The sequence below is a fragment of the Hemibagrus wyckioides genome, linkage group LG24 (assembly GCF_019097595.1).
Source record: "Hemibagrus wyckioides isolate EC202008001 linkage group LG24, SWU_Hwy_1.0, whole genome shotgun sequence".
Classification (NCBI taxonomy): domain Eukaryota; kingdom Metazoa; phylum Chordata; class Actinopteri; order Siluriformes; family Bagridae; genus Hemibagrus; species Hemibagrus wyckioides.
The window spans coordinates 11,646,693-11,665,198 of NC_080733.1; the positions used below are offsets into that span (position 1 = coordinate 11,646,693).

Sequence of the window (18,506 nt, forward strand, 5' to 3'; positions counted from 1 at the left end):
TTTACATCAAGTTAATTAGGTGCATTAATAAGACTAAGAGTAAGCCTCTTATTAATGCATCAGATCAGGTTTGTGCCCTCAGTCAGCAAGCTGCTGGCCAACCACAACGATCTGTTCTAGTGTGGGATGTAAAAATTATTACCCATGTTTGACTAGCGCTTTTATTTTCTCATGTTTAAGTGTGTGAGAGTTATTTGGTGGCTTTGTGGTGAACTTTATTTTGCACTTGTATTTCCACATACTTGTGTGTTCCGAATTCAGAAAAGAACATCCGTTGTTTGGGTACCACTCTTTTTTTGTGAAAAAAACACAGATTATACCTTTGCCATAGTGTTCAGCTGAAAAGAAAGTGGAGAGAATAATTGGAGATCAGAAATGACTAATAACTATTACTAGCAAGGTCTAGGCAGCTTAACTCACAGTATTTCACATTATTAGGAACATGTGTACACCTACACATTCATGCAGTTATCTAATCAGCCAATCATGTGGCAGCACCACAGCGCAATTATGTAATTCTAGGGGTCAAGAGCCTTGGTTAATGTTCTTGTCTGACACGAGTGGAACCTGATGTTGTCTTCTGCTGTTGTAACTCAAGGTTTCATGTGTCTTCATGCTTTTCTACTTTCACCATGATTGTAAGTCACATGATTGAGTTATTATGGGCTTCCTGTCAGTCTGGTCAGCCTCCTCTGATCTCTCTTATCAACAAAGTGTTTCATCCTGGGCAACCCTTCACACACAGGATGTTTTTTGTTTCTTGCACCATTCTATGTGAACTCTAGAGACTGTTTTGTGTGAAAATCTCAAGAGACAGGAGTTTCTGAAATACTCCAGCTAGTCCATCTGCCATCAACAGCCATGATTATGGGTTAAAGTCACAGTAACTGTTGTCAGTTTCTATTGAAGTAATTCAGACCAGCCTATTCGTGCAGTTATTTACTGATTGCTGATTTATGTATGGATTCTTTAATTGGCAGAAGATGTCCTCACCTGGATTCATTCCTCTGCAGTGATGCCAGCTCAGTATGATGAGCCAACCTTTACCACACAGTAGGATTCAGACATGAACCCATGACAGGATTTTCAGCCTTGTGCAAAATTAGTTACACCATTGCCAACTTATTTGGATGTCAATTAGTTAGTTATATCCATATGATTATAATATGAGGAATGTACAGCATCCATTTTTTTTTTTAAAAAAAAGAAGAAAAAAGTGACATTCAAATTACAGCTAGAAAATCCCCCTTTTTCCTGTAATGTTCTAATCCTGCTAAAACTGTAAAATGACCTCATCTCGAGTTCGTCAGAAACAAATTGTGAAACTGGTCTATGCAGTGTGAGGAGCTGGGGCACAGGGAGTGTTAAAAAAAGGTCATTTTAAATGTGAGAGGTTAAGATAATGTTCACTTCAGATGATCTTTCCTTAATACTTCAAATTAGAAAATACCTACGTACCAACGTTTGGGGATTTTAGCAAAAATGATGTAGGGGAAAAACAACCACCATCCATTCACTTCTGACAAGGAAGCCTCACTAGAGCAATATCAAAGTTTTATTTTAAAATTTATTATAGAGGAACAGTAGTACAATTGAAACAGAAAGGAGAATGTATTCATCTTAAAACCTTGAAGGAAAAACAAAACATAAAAAGAGTAACCTGATTTTGCTTTGTGTATGAGGAGAGCCCCGAGGCTCGGTTTGCATCCACTGTAAGAGCGTTGAAAAATACATCTTTGAAACGGCTTTAAAAAAATACAGCTGGAAAAACCCTTCATCTGTAGTGTTCTGCTTTTTTTTTTTTTTGTTGATTATACCCACATATAGCATAAAACGTAAGAAGGAAGTCGTCTTAAGTTAATCAGAAACACAGACATCATGTGAAAGAAGCAACTGTGTGTGTGTGTGTGTGTGTGTGTGTGTGTGGGTGAACAAGCACACAGATGAACAGGAAAAAAAATAAAAAAAATGGAGGAGGAAAAGACATCAGAAACCAAGCCCAACTTCCAATAATTCAAATCAACTTAAATTTCTATTTAGACGTGTGTGTGTATATAGATATCTCATATACTTCATCTATATATCTATAGATATCTATAGATATATATATATATCTATCTATATATTTATTTATATCTATATATATATCTATATATTATATATATAAAATATCCCTCCCACAGTGAATGAAGGTAAATAATACAAACAGGATGAATATCTTCTACAGAGCTTTCAAAATACACATTTCATCTGAAGTAAAGGGAAAGATAGACATACTTTGTATCATTATAGCACTTCAATATATCCACTGCATATGACCAGAAACTGCTGTTCCTAGGTTTCAAACCACAAATATTTCTTATAAAATCTGTTTGATGGAATAGAATTAAAAAACAAACAAACACCGAAATGAAATAAAAGAAAAAAGAAAACATCATAGAAAGGAATAAAAACCAGAAACAATATATGCATCTAGGGTAAAGTGAATGATTTTTTTTTTTTTTTTTTTGTAGAATAAAAACATTTAAATCTGACAATTACATACACACAAGCAAGGATTTACACTAAACAGGTTACCTGGCTTTCTCATACATTAATTCGACATTAATTAAACAACGATTTTGGTAGGACAAATAGAAATTAACAGTCTTGATTGCATTTTGGAATCTATATATATATATATATATATATATATATATATATATATATATATATATATATATATAAAATATTAAATAATGAAATGTCAAAAGAAAAAAAATAAAATAAAAATAAAAATTTGCACATGGACAAAAGAGTTTTCTTTTATTTCCATCCAGACCGGCTTTGGGGAAATAAACAAAACAAAACCAAAAAAAACAAACAAAAATGTAAAGTAGTAAGTGCATGACTATGACTCTCCATAGAGCTCCACTTTACATTAGCATGACCAAAGTGTTTCTTTCTCGGCAGACAAATACGACACGTCATAAAAACTCATTGTAAATAGTATGGGTTGTTTTTTTTGCACGTCTTCATACATCTCAACCAATCAGCATTCTTCACAATTACCTTACACACACATCCACACACACACATCATTCAAGTGATTATCAGTATGCTCAGTACCTCATCACACCGAATCAGGAAGGTCCTAAACTTTGGGTCATTGTTAATGTACTGCCGGTAGATTAGATTAAAAAATAAAATTCAATAAAATAAAAATGGTATGTATGTGTGTGCATGTGCATTAAATTAAAAAATAAAAGAGAAAAAACAAAACAAAACAAACAAACAATGGCAAAGCATACCTGATCGGCTCTTTAGCACAACAGTGTTACATACAGAGCTGATTAAAATATCTGAGTTGAGTAGGCTTTACGATTATTAATATCATATACAGCTTTTAGGTCCAGTATTTCAAAAACAAGCATTACAGCACCAAACGTTTCCGTCATTTGGCAAAATTCAAGCTTTAAGTGAATGTCAAAATGCTCTATAAAGTGTTACGGTGATGCTGTGATTCATATAAAGCTAGCAATAATATATTCCCATTATACTTTTCTTTTTATTTATTTATTTTTTTTAAACTTTTTTTTTCTCTGCTTTATGTTTACTCTCAGCATTTTCAGTAGTTCGCCTCCTGCCAAATCTCGGTGTGCGTTCTGCTTGGCACAATGGCACAGCCCCAATATAACTTAATCATAAATATGGCTGTGGTCTATTAGAGTCACAAAACAGATTTTTTTGGTTCCAAGATTTGTGCAGGAAAAAAAAAAGAAAAAAGGAAAGGAAATATAGCTCGTAGACCTTTTATGATAACTAAACATATCTACATAACTTGAATGGAAATAAAATCTTCCTGTAGGCAACATCTCCAAAGCTGTCATTAAAGTCAGGACAGTCATAAGTCGCGGAAAAGACTTGCCAGGAAGCGCAGCCTAAAACGGAACCTCTCACATCAGACATGGAAAAAAACAAAAAAAAAAAAACAAAAGTTATAGCATTTTAATAAGACCATATTAACTTTTTTCATAAATTAAATAATATCTTTAGGATGATTGGCCTATCGTAAAACTTAAAACACTGTACACCATCAGACCCTAGTAAAGAAGAAGAAGAAAAAAATACATCACTTAAAAACCTGATTTTTCATATATCATCATTGTATCTCTTTCTCTAACAGGCAGCAGGCCTAGACTCTGTCACACGCATAATCTTTACATCTTCAAGTCCCTATCTACCAAACGCTTCTTTTAGACATACACACTACTGTGCAACCGTGAGGTTTGATAGCACTTTGGAGTTGTTGATTGTTTCCCAGCTTTTTTTTTTTTTTTTTTGAAGTTACATTGACATTAGTCCTCCTCGGGGGTGGCACCTGCGTCACCCTCGTAGTTGGATTGGTCGTTGTCATTGGGCTCCTCAGCGTCTGCCTCCTCCCCCATGTCCTCCTCTCCCTCGGCATTCTCCTCGAAGTCTTCATCGCGGCTGAACTCCAGCTCCTGCATGGCCTCCAGCCCTTCTTGTGTGGCCTGGTGCGAGTCAGCACAGTCCACACACACACCGTAGCGCCGAGAGCCATGACGGATCCCCACGCTCGCCGCCAGCATGAAGATCTTCTTACACACCATACACTTGTACTTCTTATCTTTCTTGTGCACCTGCGAGAGGACAGACACACACACGTTACAGCAGAGAGTCATGGTTGGTGCCATTCATCAAACGTGTTTTGACAGGTGTAGGTGAAAGGTCATTATTAATCAAACGTTTAATGAAAAATAATACCAGATTATTACACATATATATATCGTTAATATCTCAGATATTATCTTAATATGAATTTAATGAGTTGTGTTTTGGAACATAAGTGTCTGGGAATATGTCTCCAGATACAGAAATGCACGAACACACACATTGCTACAGTTAAATTTTTTTAATAAATGTTTATTACAGAACAAGAGCAAACTGGACTCAACTGATTCTAGTGTCTGGGTAAACTCGAGCCTACTGGGAAATTTCAACAGTGTTGTGAGCTAAAAGGTAACATGTAAATTACTAAGAGAATAGTTTATTTGTTGTATTGATTATCTTGTGATCATTTCTGATGGGTTTCCTGAAACGTCCACCCTATTTGAATCCATGATTGCTGGATTGCTTAAACGTGCAAGTCACAACATAAAAGTAGGAATATTTCATATTGTAAAACCATTCATTTACCATATCCATTTATATTTTGCTCTCTCAAATTTTCCGTGATTTCTGTTCTCTTTTAGACGCAACGCTGTAGAAGAACAAGAGCAGAACATTCAAGAAGAAGAAAAATTCATCGGCGCATTGAGAGAAATCTCCCGACTAATGGCTTTTACAGTTGAAAAGTTTGGTGAAGGTCCCTCGAATCCTTGAATAGATGCGTTAATACAAAATTTTTAAGAATAATCACGGATACACGGGGGTAGGTGAAAGTTTCACCTACACCTGAATAACACTGCAGGTCCAGAAGCTAAATAAAATAAAATAAATAAAATCAGAAACCACTCAACAACATTATCTCCTCTTGATTTATTTCACAATCTTAATCAAAGTCTTATGTTAAAGGACAGTCTGGTTAACTTACTCGATCCCCCTGTCTTCAAGAATGTCAAACGACAGAAAGTGTCAGCATTTATAGATTGTGTTCACGACGCAAATTACAGCAATTTGGGTTCCGTTGGTGTCTTTTGTATATCTGGGGGACATATTCCTTATATATACGCTTAAAGCATACTGGTTTTGGGGTGGGAGCTAGAGTGTGTGTGTGTGTGTGTGTGTGTGTGTGTGTGTGTATGTGTGTATATCTGGGGGCATATTTACAGACACTTATGTTATTTAACACCTCGGTTTTGGGGGGTGGTGTGTGTGTGTGTGTGCGCGTGCGTGAAGAGGGGGCAGGGTGATTGGGGTGGGCTGTTTTTTCCCCCCGGGTACGTAGTTGGTGTGTGTTTTTAGTTTGATGAATGTCACCAACTATATCTATCTTACAGTTTCAGTAAGAGGGATTTTAAGTGTTGATACCTGCTGCCACCATCACCAGAAATAAACCATGCAGGAATTTTATACTACGATGTTAGGATTATTTTTTCCATTAAAGGTTTGTTTGCATTATACAAGGACAGAATCAAAGATTATTTTCATTACATATATGAGCAATTTACTCCATCTTATATGTGTTGTCATTTCATGGTACTGGTAATGTGATAAGAGTGTACAATTCTCAACCAAGATGAATCTTTAAAAGGTAAATCTTGCTTTTTTAAATGACTTTTTTTTAGCTTCGTTCTGAAGCAGTAAACAGTGAGATCACAAGATCTTGAGTAGTGAGAGTTACTAAAAGGTGCTAAATACATTTTGCCGTTTGCATTAAAAAAATGCACAGACGTGGAATCTAATCACTAGCTCTCCCTTACAAACAAAAAAAAAACAAACCATAATAAGCGATAACGGGCATTTCTTTAACGCATGTTAATGAATGTTGTGTGTCCTCATAACGTGCGTGTCCTCATTTTGTTTGGCAACACACAGGAAGGAGCTGGTGCCTGAAAATTTCTCATCAGTTAATACAGAACTGGTTTGGGTTTTACACAATGGACATGGCACAAACAGCAGCTGTTTGCAAAATATGCAAAGGCATGGAAACATGACCAACCAGTTCGACCACCTCGATAGAAAGCACCCCGAAATGTGTGGCGAAAGCCAGATAACACAGGGACAGAATGTGAGTGCAGTGCGAGCTAGAAAAAATACTGAAACAAACAACAATACCAAATGTGACTGACGCACTAATCATGAGAAAATCAGTATGTGCTGAGAAGATATCCATGGCCAGGTAAAATGTCACAGCATCAGTGATGTAATAGTGAGGAAATCTAAAAATAGATGATAAATATTGGCGACTATGTTAAGTCACAACAAGCAACACGGTACACAGAATGTTCAGAGAAGTGCTTCAAATCTCCTAAAACGCTGAAAAATAATCTCTTGGATTAAATTATTTTTTTAGTTCAACATATTTTAACATCACTCTCCCGTCAAGCACCAGTTTATATTTTGTTTAAAAGCTATTTCAGTCGAAATGATGTCTGTTTGTCTTTTTCATCATAGTTTATTGATGAAACTAGTCTCATAGCATTTTATTTTATTTTTTTTTAATAAACAGCTACATAATTATGAAGAAATCTCTGAATGTGACTAAGCTTCATCATTTCTTGTAGATACTAGTTCTATACTGACATTACATTCTTTAGCTGCGTATTCATTTACTTGTGAATTTAAAGTTACAAATAAATGAGGAGTCAATAAAGGAGTTTGAGGAGCAAAAGATCACACTGGAGGAGGAGGATATGAGCATGAGGGTGGGTCGGAGAAGGACGAATATCATACAGACACGTAGCATAAGTGAAAACGGGTATTGGTCTCACCAGGGAATGTCTCTTGACGTGCTCTCGGCGGGTGAAGAGCTTGCCGCAGATGTCGCAGCTGAAGGAGCGCACACCCGAGTGGATGATCAGATGCCGCTTTAGTGTTCGTCGGTGCTTGGCTATGTAGTTACAGTGGGGACACTTGAGCTTATTCAGAGCAGTGTCGGACGTTTCACCTAGAGCAGAAACACACATGGATCATCAACAAGCTGCTTTTTGCACCGGTTCCTACAGCATACACACACAAAAAAAAAAAGGAGTGGCTGTAGCTAGACGAGTTTTTTTTTTTTTCACCTCCACATCTGTATTTACTCCATTTTCTTTGTGTGCTCTACGAAGAGCCGAAGAGAGGGGGACGGGGTCATAATATGTTCATGGGTGATTAGAAAAGACACACTCCCTTTTGTTTCTTCTAGTGTGTGCTAGCCAACCTGGTGAAGAATCCTTGGTTGCTATTGTAATTTTGTATCAGAAGCTAAAACTGTATCACTGAATTTTTTTTCATGATAAAAAGGGGAACAATGTATAAGGAGCAAGCTGTACTTCTTTCCACTGGCTTTTAAACAGCCGTTAAGACATTTACCAGGAGAATATGAAAATAGGAGCTTCTTCAGAGAATATGTAGCATTGGGGTGCTTGTCTTAAACTATGGTTAAGCAGTGCGCAAGTCTCTTTAATGGGACAGGGGGAATGGGGAAGTCCAGCTTTGTTTGACCCAAAATGGCCCAAACAAAAGAGTCGTTAAGCAGTTGCCAAGGGGCTGACGAGAGCCAGATCACCTGGGAATTTCAAATGGACCCCAAGCACGACAGTCGGGGTGGACTGTAAAAGAGCTGAAGGAGACTACAGCGCTGTCTGTTCCTTTTCTGTTATCCAGTATTAAAATTAAAGTTCAACCAGCCACTAAAGTTAGTCAGATACACACCTAAGATCAGACTTTGCCATTAAAGCATGACTTGACATAGTTAATCATCAAACAAGATTCTAAAATTATACAACACTGCTAAAATATGAGAAAGGAAACGACTCAAAGAGCATTATGAGCTGTTAACGCTTCTCCCCAACTCTCTTTGCTGGTCATGTTGGGAGAGCCAGCTCTGTGGTGGGAGAGGGATATAACAGACTGAGTGATTGAGTGGTCTCCACCCAGTAATTGCTCCATCTGTACACTACCCCAAAGCCCTCGAGGACAAATGCACTTACCGGTACTGCTTCTGCCTGCACTCATTATTAAATGCATTTTATGTGTCATAAGTACTTGGCCAACTCTTGAGGAACATGCATGAGTTCCAGACTGTGTGTCTTTGGCATGTGGGTGTATAGTATGTAGGTGTAACGTGTAAATGTTTGCCAGAAGCACCGGCAGAGAATCAGCTTTCTCGGGGTGCGTTCAGGGAGCTACTAGGTAAGCCATTAGATCCCACTGTAAGGACCTGTGCTGCCTGGGTCAATATTTGTAAAGGCAGCAACGGGCGCTCTGCATTAGGGAGGATTAGGGCGGGATGACCCCTGGCAGCTTTGCACCTCAGAGGACTGAGGGGGGAGTGAATGTGTGTGTGTGTGTGTGTGTGTGTGTGCGTGTGTGTGCGTGCATGCGTGGGTAGCCAACCAGCAGCTGCAAACAACTCAACTGCAGTCCTTTTTGAACAGAATTCAAGTATTTACGACAATGAATCCTGCCCTGTTCACTGTGGAACCTTAACTCTAAGCAGCACTACCATTTCTCCGTCTAGTTTCTAAAACAGAGAACAGCAAGCTCATTAAAAAAAAAAAAAAAACAACCATTAATGAAATACTTCACTTCTTCGACCCAATCTCTACCACATTTGTAATTTATCGGTAATTACCATGGACAATTGTTGTGATCTCTGTACTGTGAAGATATTTTACTCAAAACAGAAGTTTTGTACAACATATGACTTCCTCAGTCAAAGGATTTTGCAAACTGGCTTTAAGTAAGGAAGAAAACAGGGTGTGCTGTTATAGGGGGAAAAACAAATCATCAGTAACAGGGTGGTGTGATGTGGCCTGATGGAAAGTGGAGATACTGTTACTAAACCAATAACAGCACTAGTGTTTTATTCCACTTATACCACAGCTATTTTCAGACAATTACATTCTCTTCCTGTGTAACTGTTTATATTTATATTTATAGCTATATGTCTTTGAGACAAGTTAGTTCATGTAATTGCTAGAGGCTATATTTCATCATTTCCCTTGCTGTTAATAAGATAAAAACAAATCTTGTCATCTTACAGAGCAACATCTTTCATATACACTCTCCCAAGCTGGAAAACTGGAAATGACAAAATCTTCTGTTATTATTTAACATGTTTTTTAAAAGTCTGCTTATTATTAGATTTGGATTATTGTGGCATGTCCATCATACCAAAGGAACTTCCTACAATACACAGTAAATAATAGATACATAGCAAATTATGTTATGTATTAAAAAAGAGAACATAAACAGCTTTAGTATGTCTTCCTTTCGTAACCAGCTCGTTCAAAGACCTTTATTTACATCACTTGATCGTGCATTTTAAACATTTTCACCAACTGCCCTTAGGCTATCCTTATAAAGGAGCTTTGAGAAAACGGCTTTTCCATTCTTTGCAAAGTAAAAGGTGTCAAAGTTTTTGACTCTAGTAATTGCTTAAGAGCTCCAGATGTGATGGGTAGAGATAAGGTTCAAAAACACTGAAGAATTCCTTTAAGTAACTAACTACATAAAGGAGTCTAGGAACACATGCACGGAGATCAGGTCGTGGATGCCAGACTGCCTTTATTGAGCTATGAGGAATAGGAACTAAATGCATTTAAGAGCATTTATGCATCCCTGCTTTACTTCCATACCATACCACTTTAATACATAATATCATTTCATGCCTCAGTGTGCCAAATAGAGTCTAGGGCTTGACAGCTTTTCTGGCTGAAGATTACACAGGTTTGTGTGATAACAGGAAGGCAGAGGCAGCTAGCTTAATAAAGACACAGACTCACCGGCTCGACCTCTAATTAAAAGGAGAGATGGCTCATGCCCGTGCATACTGCAAACCCAGCTATACTGACAAGAAGAAAAGCTATCTTGATGCAAGATCATGACTGGCAGGATGCCATAGGCAAAGGTCAGGGCATAACTATGAGGGTGTGTCTAAGAATGTGCTTGGGCAATATTGGAGATGCCCCCATTAACAGGAAAATGCCTGCAACTGTGACAGATATTACTAATCCATAGAGTGAGTAACAGAGATCTGTTCCAATGTCAAAACTGCTATTTCACAGAAATGTGGAAGATTCTGCAGAACTCACAAATGGAAATTGAGTGTCATATTCAGATTGCCCATGGCTATTACAGCATCTAAAGCAAAATGCACAAATTTCTGGCCACCAGCCTTAAAATCATGATGGCTGCAATCTTATTGACTATAAGCTTTTCAAGCAAGATTGTAGAGTATAAAAATGTTCACATTCTTCATGGTTACCACTATTATCTTGTAGCATGTAACCTGTATTGTCCACACACACACACACACTAAAGATTAAGACCAAAATGCTCTTTCTAGGGTCAATTTCATGCAAGTTAATCAATCACAGGAGAAAACAATTCATCCTTTTAGAGAATACTGTAAATCAAGTCAAACTCGAACAGACTGTCCACTTCCAGGTACTGGACTCCTGTTTATGGTAACAACATAGCCTATTTGAGGTAGCTTTAGCCGGCTAGCATTCACTAATAAAGCTAGATAAACAGTCTAGCATTCTGACCCTGCCTGTGTTAATGTGATGCTAGAGTGGAGAATTTTGTAACTGATCCTGAATGCTCTTGCATAAGCCAAACATGGTAATAGTAGATAATAGCTAAATAGCTGTGCAGGAAGAAAACAGAACAGCCCAAATTACATATATCTAGTATCAATGTATGCTAAAATGTTTTTAAGCACATATAGCCAACTTTGTTATATTAGTCAGAAATATTTTTTGTTAATATGTGACTTACACATACACTATTTAAAAACCCAAGATAGAATTCTCTTTTAGGCTAGATCATGCAACAAAGAGTTAGCCCTGACCATGTTAGGCAAAAAAAAAGAAAGAATGGCATTGACTTTAATGATTTTAATCTATGAGGAGTTATCCCACAATCTCTGTTTAGGTTAATACCAGACAACATTTGTGACTGTATATCTGCTGTTGTATTATAGCTTAAAGATGAATTTTCAATAACACAATTACTCAATTACTGGCCACCAGACAAACCACGAAGATACAAATACACACACACACACACACACACACACACACACACACACACACACGATATACAATGTCTGTTTAGAAATGTGTGCTGACTGGATGTCTATGTTGTAGGATCCTGAAAATGACAAAGTTGCAGCGGGCAAATTGGCAAACACACCCTATTTAAAGATGGCTTCTTATTTAACCGGTTTGCTAAGATACTTTGAGTCTGGTTTGATTCGGCCAGAGATACAGCTCATCTCAAGCACTATTAGCTGTGTTCGAAATCAGTCAAGCCCTTCGACACACTCCCACACTTACTTCCTGTTTTAAAAAATTAAATATGTCAAACCATATGGACTCAAATCAAGGCTTTTATACAGTTTCAATGTCACAGCAGAAAAAGTCCTCTCTTTCTCTTTCACTTTGATCAGTAGCTATTGCAACTTCAGCAATAGAAATGTTTAATAATATAGTCGAACAAAAACAATTCCTGACCTGGAACCAGTAGGGCTTCCATATGCGGTCTGACTTATAACATTGCTCTTCCTGGCCGTTGTCATTAGTAATAATAAAATAATCTGAAAAGGCATAGTTGGCTGTTGGTGTGTGAGAAGAGTCAAGGACAACAGAAAGCATCACACCCTGAATAGTAACAACTGCTTAGCATAGTCACGACTCTGAACAAAGCTACCACCTTATTCAAATAAGCCCCTGAGCCTCAGGCTGCGATCACATGGACTTTTTGATACCTGTTAAAAACGCACCTGTTGCCATTCATTTCAATGAGAATAGAACATTGATGGACAACATGCGCCAACGTATGCCATTGCCTAACAATTACGTCCATAAAAAGAGTTCACCGAGTTGAACTTTTATTGGGATGTACTCTGATGTGGTCATGTAGCAGCCAACACTAGCGTCATTTATTCATGCCTAATTTATGGATGATGGGGGGGGGGGGGGTAAATGTGGTTTTCTATACATATCCAAAGTTGAAGCTAAAGTTGTATTACCTGTTTTCTCTGAGAGATAAGAGTAGTCATCTCTGGTGTAGGATGCTGACGGCTGAATGAACATGCCCTCATCAAAGCCTTCCTCTGGCTCAGGTGGGATGTTGTAGACAAAGCGCCTGGCAATCTGTTTTTTCCGCCTGCCACTGCCTGGTTCATGCCGCTCCTCGGTCTTCATGGCAGCCCCTGCACCCGGGGGCAACTCATTCCAGACGAACACAGGCGCTGATCCTTGCGTCTGCATCTCCCCGGACTCCACAGAGTTTTCACCGCCCCAGGCTGAGGTACCTAGCATTGGCACAGCTGCATCGCTCGGCTCCTCCTTCACCTGACCACTGGCCTTAATTGACAGCTTGGACAGGATGCTGGTGGCCCAGAAATTGCCAGGCTTCTTGTCATCTTTGGGCACAGCACGCCGCTTGTTGTAGTCTACCAGCACAGAGTCAGGTGCTTCCTGCTTGATGCTGATGTTTAGAGCATCTTTGATAAAAGCACGGCATGACTGCACAACCTCACTCATCTGCAAGTAGCTGGCCACTGACATCACCTCAATGGCATTCTGGCTTGTGAGCAGTAAGTTGCCCGAGTACAGGAAATCCAGGATGACTGAGAATCCCTGCACGGCAGCAACATCTAGGTGTGTGACTGTGGTCTGGTCCAGGTTTTCACTCTTTGTCAAGCAGTAGAGGGTCTTGAAATAGCGGCTTCCTGCCACCAAGATGTTCTTGTGTGCGCGGAAGACCTGACCGCAAACCACAATGCTCACGTCACACAGGATGCCACTCTTGCGCTGCTTGTCCAGCTCCTGGAGCAGTTGGTAGCAGTAGGAATTCTCATTTGGCTTGTTTCTGTAGTCCTCCACCTCAGTGCCCTCTGTGTCTTCTAGCCTCTCGGGTTCCTAGTGAAGGCACAACAACAACAAAAAAAGGCAAACAGGGTTAATGCACAGTGTAAACTCAACGTGGTGGGGATATGGTGACACCACCACAATGATGGAACTGGTTCAACCAGCTCTCAAACTGCAGCTCTGTGGGAACTGTATATCTCTCCCGAAACCCCCCACTCAAACAGAAACTGTATCGCAAGACACACCCTAAGCAAACCATTTCACTCACTGGGCAAAGCTTCTTTAAACCTAGAAATTCGTTTTGGGCCTCCACCCTTTCCCTACACCTGTAGTCAGTGGTGGTTGAGAACTCTTCTGCCTCTTGGGTTAAAAAAAAAAAAAGAAAAAGAAAAAAAAAAGAGGTAGAACAGACTGGTACCTATTATAGGGAGTACTTGTGTGCTAGATTTCTGGATTGCAAAGCAGATGTCCTAATCCAAAGAGTCATTTATACCACTTAGGCCCAGAATTTTCCCCCTTCCTACCATACAGCTGTGTTTTCTGCTCGAGTAATTTAGATTAAATCCATTTCTCGGGGCGGAGGCCATCCAAGCCTCCTCCACACTGTAGCCCTTGTCTGAGTGGTTAGGGTTATTACGGTAGCATGGCTCAAGCAGCAGGCCAGTGGACAGGGAGAGGAGAGATAGAGGGCAACCCCATTTTTCCACACAATACCAGCCCTTTCCTCCAGGCTTATTGTTCAGTGATGTTGTGTGGTACACTAAGGCTTTGTATTCCCTACGTCCACAAGGACTGCAAAAAGAGTATGCACAATATGTGCAGAATTACTTCATGATGAGGTGACCGATCCATCCAGCACTGGCGAATTTACGTGAGGTTAGAACGGAAAACCCAATGGAGCCAGATGGGCACGGGTTTGAGTGAAAGGGGGGGGATGTGAAAGACAAGAGGAGATATATGGGAACGACTGTCAGCTTGTGGTGTCTTATTGTTCTCTATTATTTCCTCCTTTCTCTCAAGCATGTGTTTGTTTCAGGGAGAAGCTCTGACACTGTGCCTCACCAGAGACAGAAACAATGTCTGTCATCGGTGAGAGGAAAAGAAACACTGGCACAAAACACACTTCTCTGTATTTCTCTCACACAGTCTCTCCAACTCTGCTCATCCTTTCTCCAGATGTGCCACGTGTTAACACAGAGCTGGAGAACAGATGCTTTCAGAGGAGCCCCGACACTAATTTTTCAGATGAGCCGGTGGTTACAGTCAGATACTGACATGGAGTCCCCCCCCCACCCCCAGACAATAATTCTGCAAACTGTGACCACAGAGGGGGAAAGACTGGAAAAACCCAAGCCTTAATAGACTGGTCAGGAGTAGTCAAATAATACTGAAACTATTGTAATGTAAACTAGAACTAGTATGGTAAATACGCAATGACAGAGTGACATGAAACCCACTGTGGTTTTTCATGTTCTGGTTTCACACCTCAGACTTTCGTTTTGATGTGGAACCGGAACACATCACAACCACCACCGATATCACCTTTGCTGACGTGCTGCTCAATTAGTCTACAGATTGTTCACAATGTTGTCCAACAGCTCATTTAACTCTGATTGTAAACAACCATACTGTAACCCCTCGGCTTAATCATTCACCACTAGCTGTGCAATGCAATCGCATACTAAATATGGAGTGACTCAGGGGAATAACATTGTCCCCCAGATTGCAGGGACAGCAGTTTTGTTTTTCCTTGTGTAAACCCCACCCTAGGCCAGCTTAGCCCTGAGGCCAGTGCTTGGTCCCCTCACCCAGCCCATCTCGCAGATGCATGAACAATGTAGCAGTGTGCTTGACCCAAGGTGTGGGTGGAGAACACCAGGCTCTGGGCCTCCCAACAATGTGGAGAGCTCATCGATAGAGAATTCCACAGAGTCCTCTCCTCTCGCTCTCTCTCTCCCCCAATACACACAAGCCAACATTTCACATGGGGCAGACAGGGGAAGGGTGGAGCCACTGTCTCCTCTGTAGACACTCTAACCAGGGATGGCAACTTTGAGGACAATGTCCAGACACAAGAGTGAAGCAACCCAGATACCCCCTATTTGGTTAACTGAGTTACGGCCCCTGCTCCACAGTCACATCTGCACATGCAAAGAAATGTAGTCTATTGTCTCAGGAAATGCATTGGGCTTCCAAGATAGACTCAAATCTTAGAGATTATTTTACTAGATAAACATCTGTCTATGCCAATTTATCCTGTATTTATGCTTTGGTATCAACACACCTTTCCTAGACTACGAATCCCTCCTTACCGCCAATAACAGAGTAAAAATCATGCAATTGTTAACCAAAATGTAATTTCATGACAAATCTATAAGTATCATAAAGCTACAGTTTATCGAAGATAGAAGAACCATCAACGCCTTCTATCTCCATCTTCACTACGAAGTAAAATCAGGCACACTCTGTATACCATTAAGAATATTGTTAGAAATTTTCATAACTAATGAAGAAATAATAAACAAGAATGGTCATCTTAGTCACAAATTTAAACACACACTTATAGATGGTTCCTTCGAACACTGCCCTAATTGAGACAAGGATTAAAGATTCATTACAAAGCATTAAGGCTCATGGCATGTCCATACGTGAGCTCTGAAGATGATCACAGGCGTTCTTATTGATCTCCAGGCCCTTTACAGTGGGGGGGGAAACCACCAGGTCACAAGGTCATAAGATAAATTTATTTAAATGCAATCTCGCCATGATCCTATAGTTGGATTCCGAGCATCGTGCAAGGCACATCACAGGAACCTTGACTTAAGGGTGCACATACACGAGCCAGGATAGAAAGCAATATAGATATCTGGAACACTCATCTGGCACAAAAGCTTATTTAGAAACCCTAAAGGGGAAGACAGAGATGTGCCAGAGGTCATTTTCCTCAGCAGAGGAGGGGGTTGGGAGGGAATGGGTTGGGCTGTGGCTCCCCAAAGCCTGCTGGGTCAAGCTCTTAGCATTATGACCTCTGTAGAAATCAACTGAGGTTCCAAGGCAACAAGGGCTGACAATTACAGTGCAGTAAGTGCAGTAAGTGCACTATTGGGGGGGGGGGGGGGGAGATGCTCAAATGTTAAGAAAAAGGAAGCGCTGATATTCTGGGCTCGAATGATTACAACTACGACAGGTTTTTAATCATGTACACTTGAGAATAGATTTGTGAAAAAGACCTTGGATATGTACTATCTAGCGTCTTATAGTCAAAACATCACAAGACAGCCACACAGCTTGATAGTTCATCCTAAATGACCAGTTTAGTACACATCTTAAAATTATATACACACACACACACACACACACACTGTAACACAAATTCAACGTAATTAGCTCATTCATAAAAATGTTAAAGTGCGGGGAAATCAAACAAACGATAGCTGTCACTGTTTAACGAAGATAACCAACAGACAAGCAGTACTGAAAAACACCAAAAAGGACCACCGTTAGCCTACATGCTAAGTGGCATATTAGCCAGTTTTCCCCCAAGCAACGTAGCTAACAAACTGCTCGGCTAACATACGCTAGCTATATAGCTAGCCTGTTAGCGCATTAATTTTGTCGAGGAAAAGTCAGCATACACATTACAACCTGTGTACATCAGAATAATAAAGTCTTACTCAAAGGCTACTCGATGAGAAAAGAGTGTTCTACGGTATTTAGCGGCTGTCAGGTCAACTCAGAGAACCAGGGTTTGACACCTTCTCCTTACCTGTTTGGTCGGGTCGTTCCGGCCGTGCTCGGAGGACAGGTGATGTCTCAGCAGCAGAGCGCGCTTATAATTCCGGCTGCCTTTTACCAGCTCGTCGCTGTTGTTGGTGGCGATGTTGTGACACCACGAACAAGACATGAGTCCCGTTGCTTGACAGAATTTGAGCCAGGGAAACTCCTGGAGCCAGGAGCCTTGGAAAAGCGAGTGTTTCTGAAGCAGCGTCTGAGGTCTCATCTCCACCCAGGGCTTTCTGGCGTCTCCGTCGCGCGCCGCCGCGCCTCGCTCGTCCTCCGATCCCGCGGCTCCGCCGTCGCCGTTCATTCCGTTCCCGGTGGTCCAGCTGCTTTCGGCCCTTTCTCCAGACGTCACGGCGGTCCAGCCGCTGTTGTTGACAGCGTCTCTCTCGGCCGTCCGCTTGCTCCCTTCCGGGTCTTCCTCCTCCTCAGCCTCCGGTTCTGTGCTGTCGCTGACCGACCCCCCGCCCTCCACTTGCCCGGGCGATGGTCCTTTTTTTGCCCCCAAATCCCTGTCGTCGTCGTCTTGATCTGGCCTGTTACCGTTGAAGTGTCGGTCTGTCCAGGCCTGGGCCTCGCAGCTGTCGCCGTTGCTGCCTCGGACGCCACTGGAGCCGGTCGCGGCTAATCCACCTCCTCGAAAAGCCAGCGACCTGCGGTTTCGCTCTCCAGACATGTTTTTCTTAATAAATTACAATCTACTTCTTTTCCTTAACGAATTGTCTTTACTAACCGCTCGCGATCAATTCTGTTGCTGTTTAGAAATAAATACCCCGCATCGAGATGATCGTTTTTCGCTTTGGCCTCCTGGCGAGAGTATGTAGGTTATGCGGAAATAAATAGGGGTTTTAAAGGCATAATGAATTTCAGGGTTCTGGCTGCGTCCGCGCAGGCCCTGCAGAGGTCGAATGGCAACGACTTTCCCCACAATGCATCTCGGCTGGAGAGAGGGGGGTCGGGGGGGCTCGCTTTAAAGGAAAATGGGGGGGTGACTAACTAGCAGCAAGGGATCTTTTGTGTCGGTGACTGCACCCATTTTCCGCATGCTTTTCATCTCAGGATTTGCTTGTCTTCAACCTGTAAGTCCTTGTCTGGCTTTCATGTCTCCTGCTAAGCGGACTTTTTGAGGGACTGGCATTAAAAACAGGCGCATGTGTTTGTTTTAAAGGAGAAATACAAAGCGCAGGTAGAGAG

At 40.8% G+C, this 18,506-nt stretch overlaps 1 protein-coding gene across 1 annotated transcript; it reads right to left on the reverse strand.

Annotated features, from left to right (window-relative positions):
• Positions 1–1,532: 1,532 nt before the first annotated feature.
• zbtb10 (zinc finger and BTB domain containing 10) lies at positions 1,533–18,275 on the reverse strand. The gene is made up of 4 exons (XM_058377982.1): positions 17,299–18,275; positions 12,689–13,583; positions 7,437–7,612; positions 1,533–4,643 (listed from the first exon to the last, which is right to left on the reverse strand). Exons 1-4 carry the CDS (start codon positions 17,986–17,988, stop codon positions 4,338–4,340), a joined length of 2,067 nt encoding a protein of 688 aa, XP_058233965.1. The 5' UTR covers positions 17,989–18,275; the 3' UTR covers positions 1,533–4,337.
• Positions 18,276–18,506: the final 231 nt, after the last annotated feature.

Excerpts from the sequence above, each read along its gene's own strand:
- zbtb10 (XM_058377982.1), bottom strand. The coding sequence starts at position 17,988 with ATGTCTGGAGAGCGAAACCGCAGGTCGCTGGCTTTTCGAGGAGGTGGA. Across the intron at positions 7,613-12,688 it reads TTATCTCTCAGAGAAAACAG|GTGAAACGTCCGACACTGCT; the intron begins GTAATACAACTT and ends TTTCTGCTCTAG. Across the intron at positions 4,644-7,436 it reads ACGTCAAGAGACATTCCCTG|GTGCACAAGAAAGATAAGAA; the intron begins GTGAGACCAATA and ends GTCCTCTCGCAG.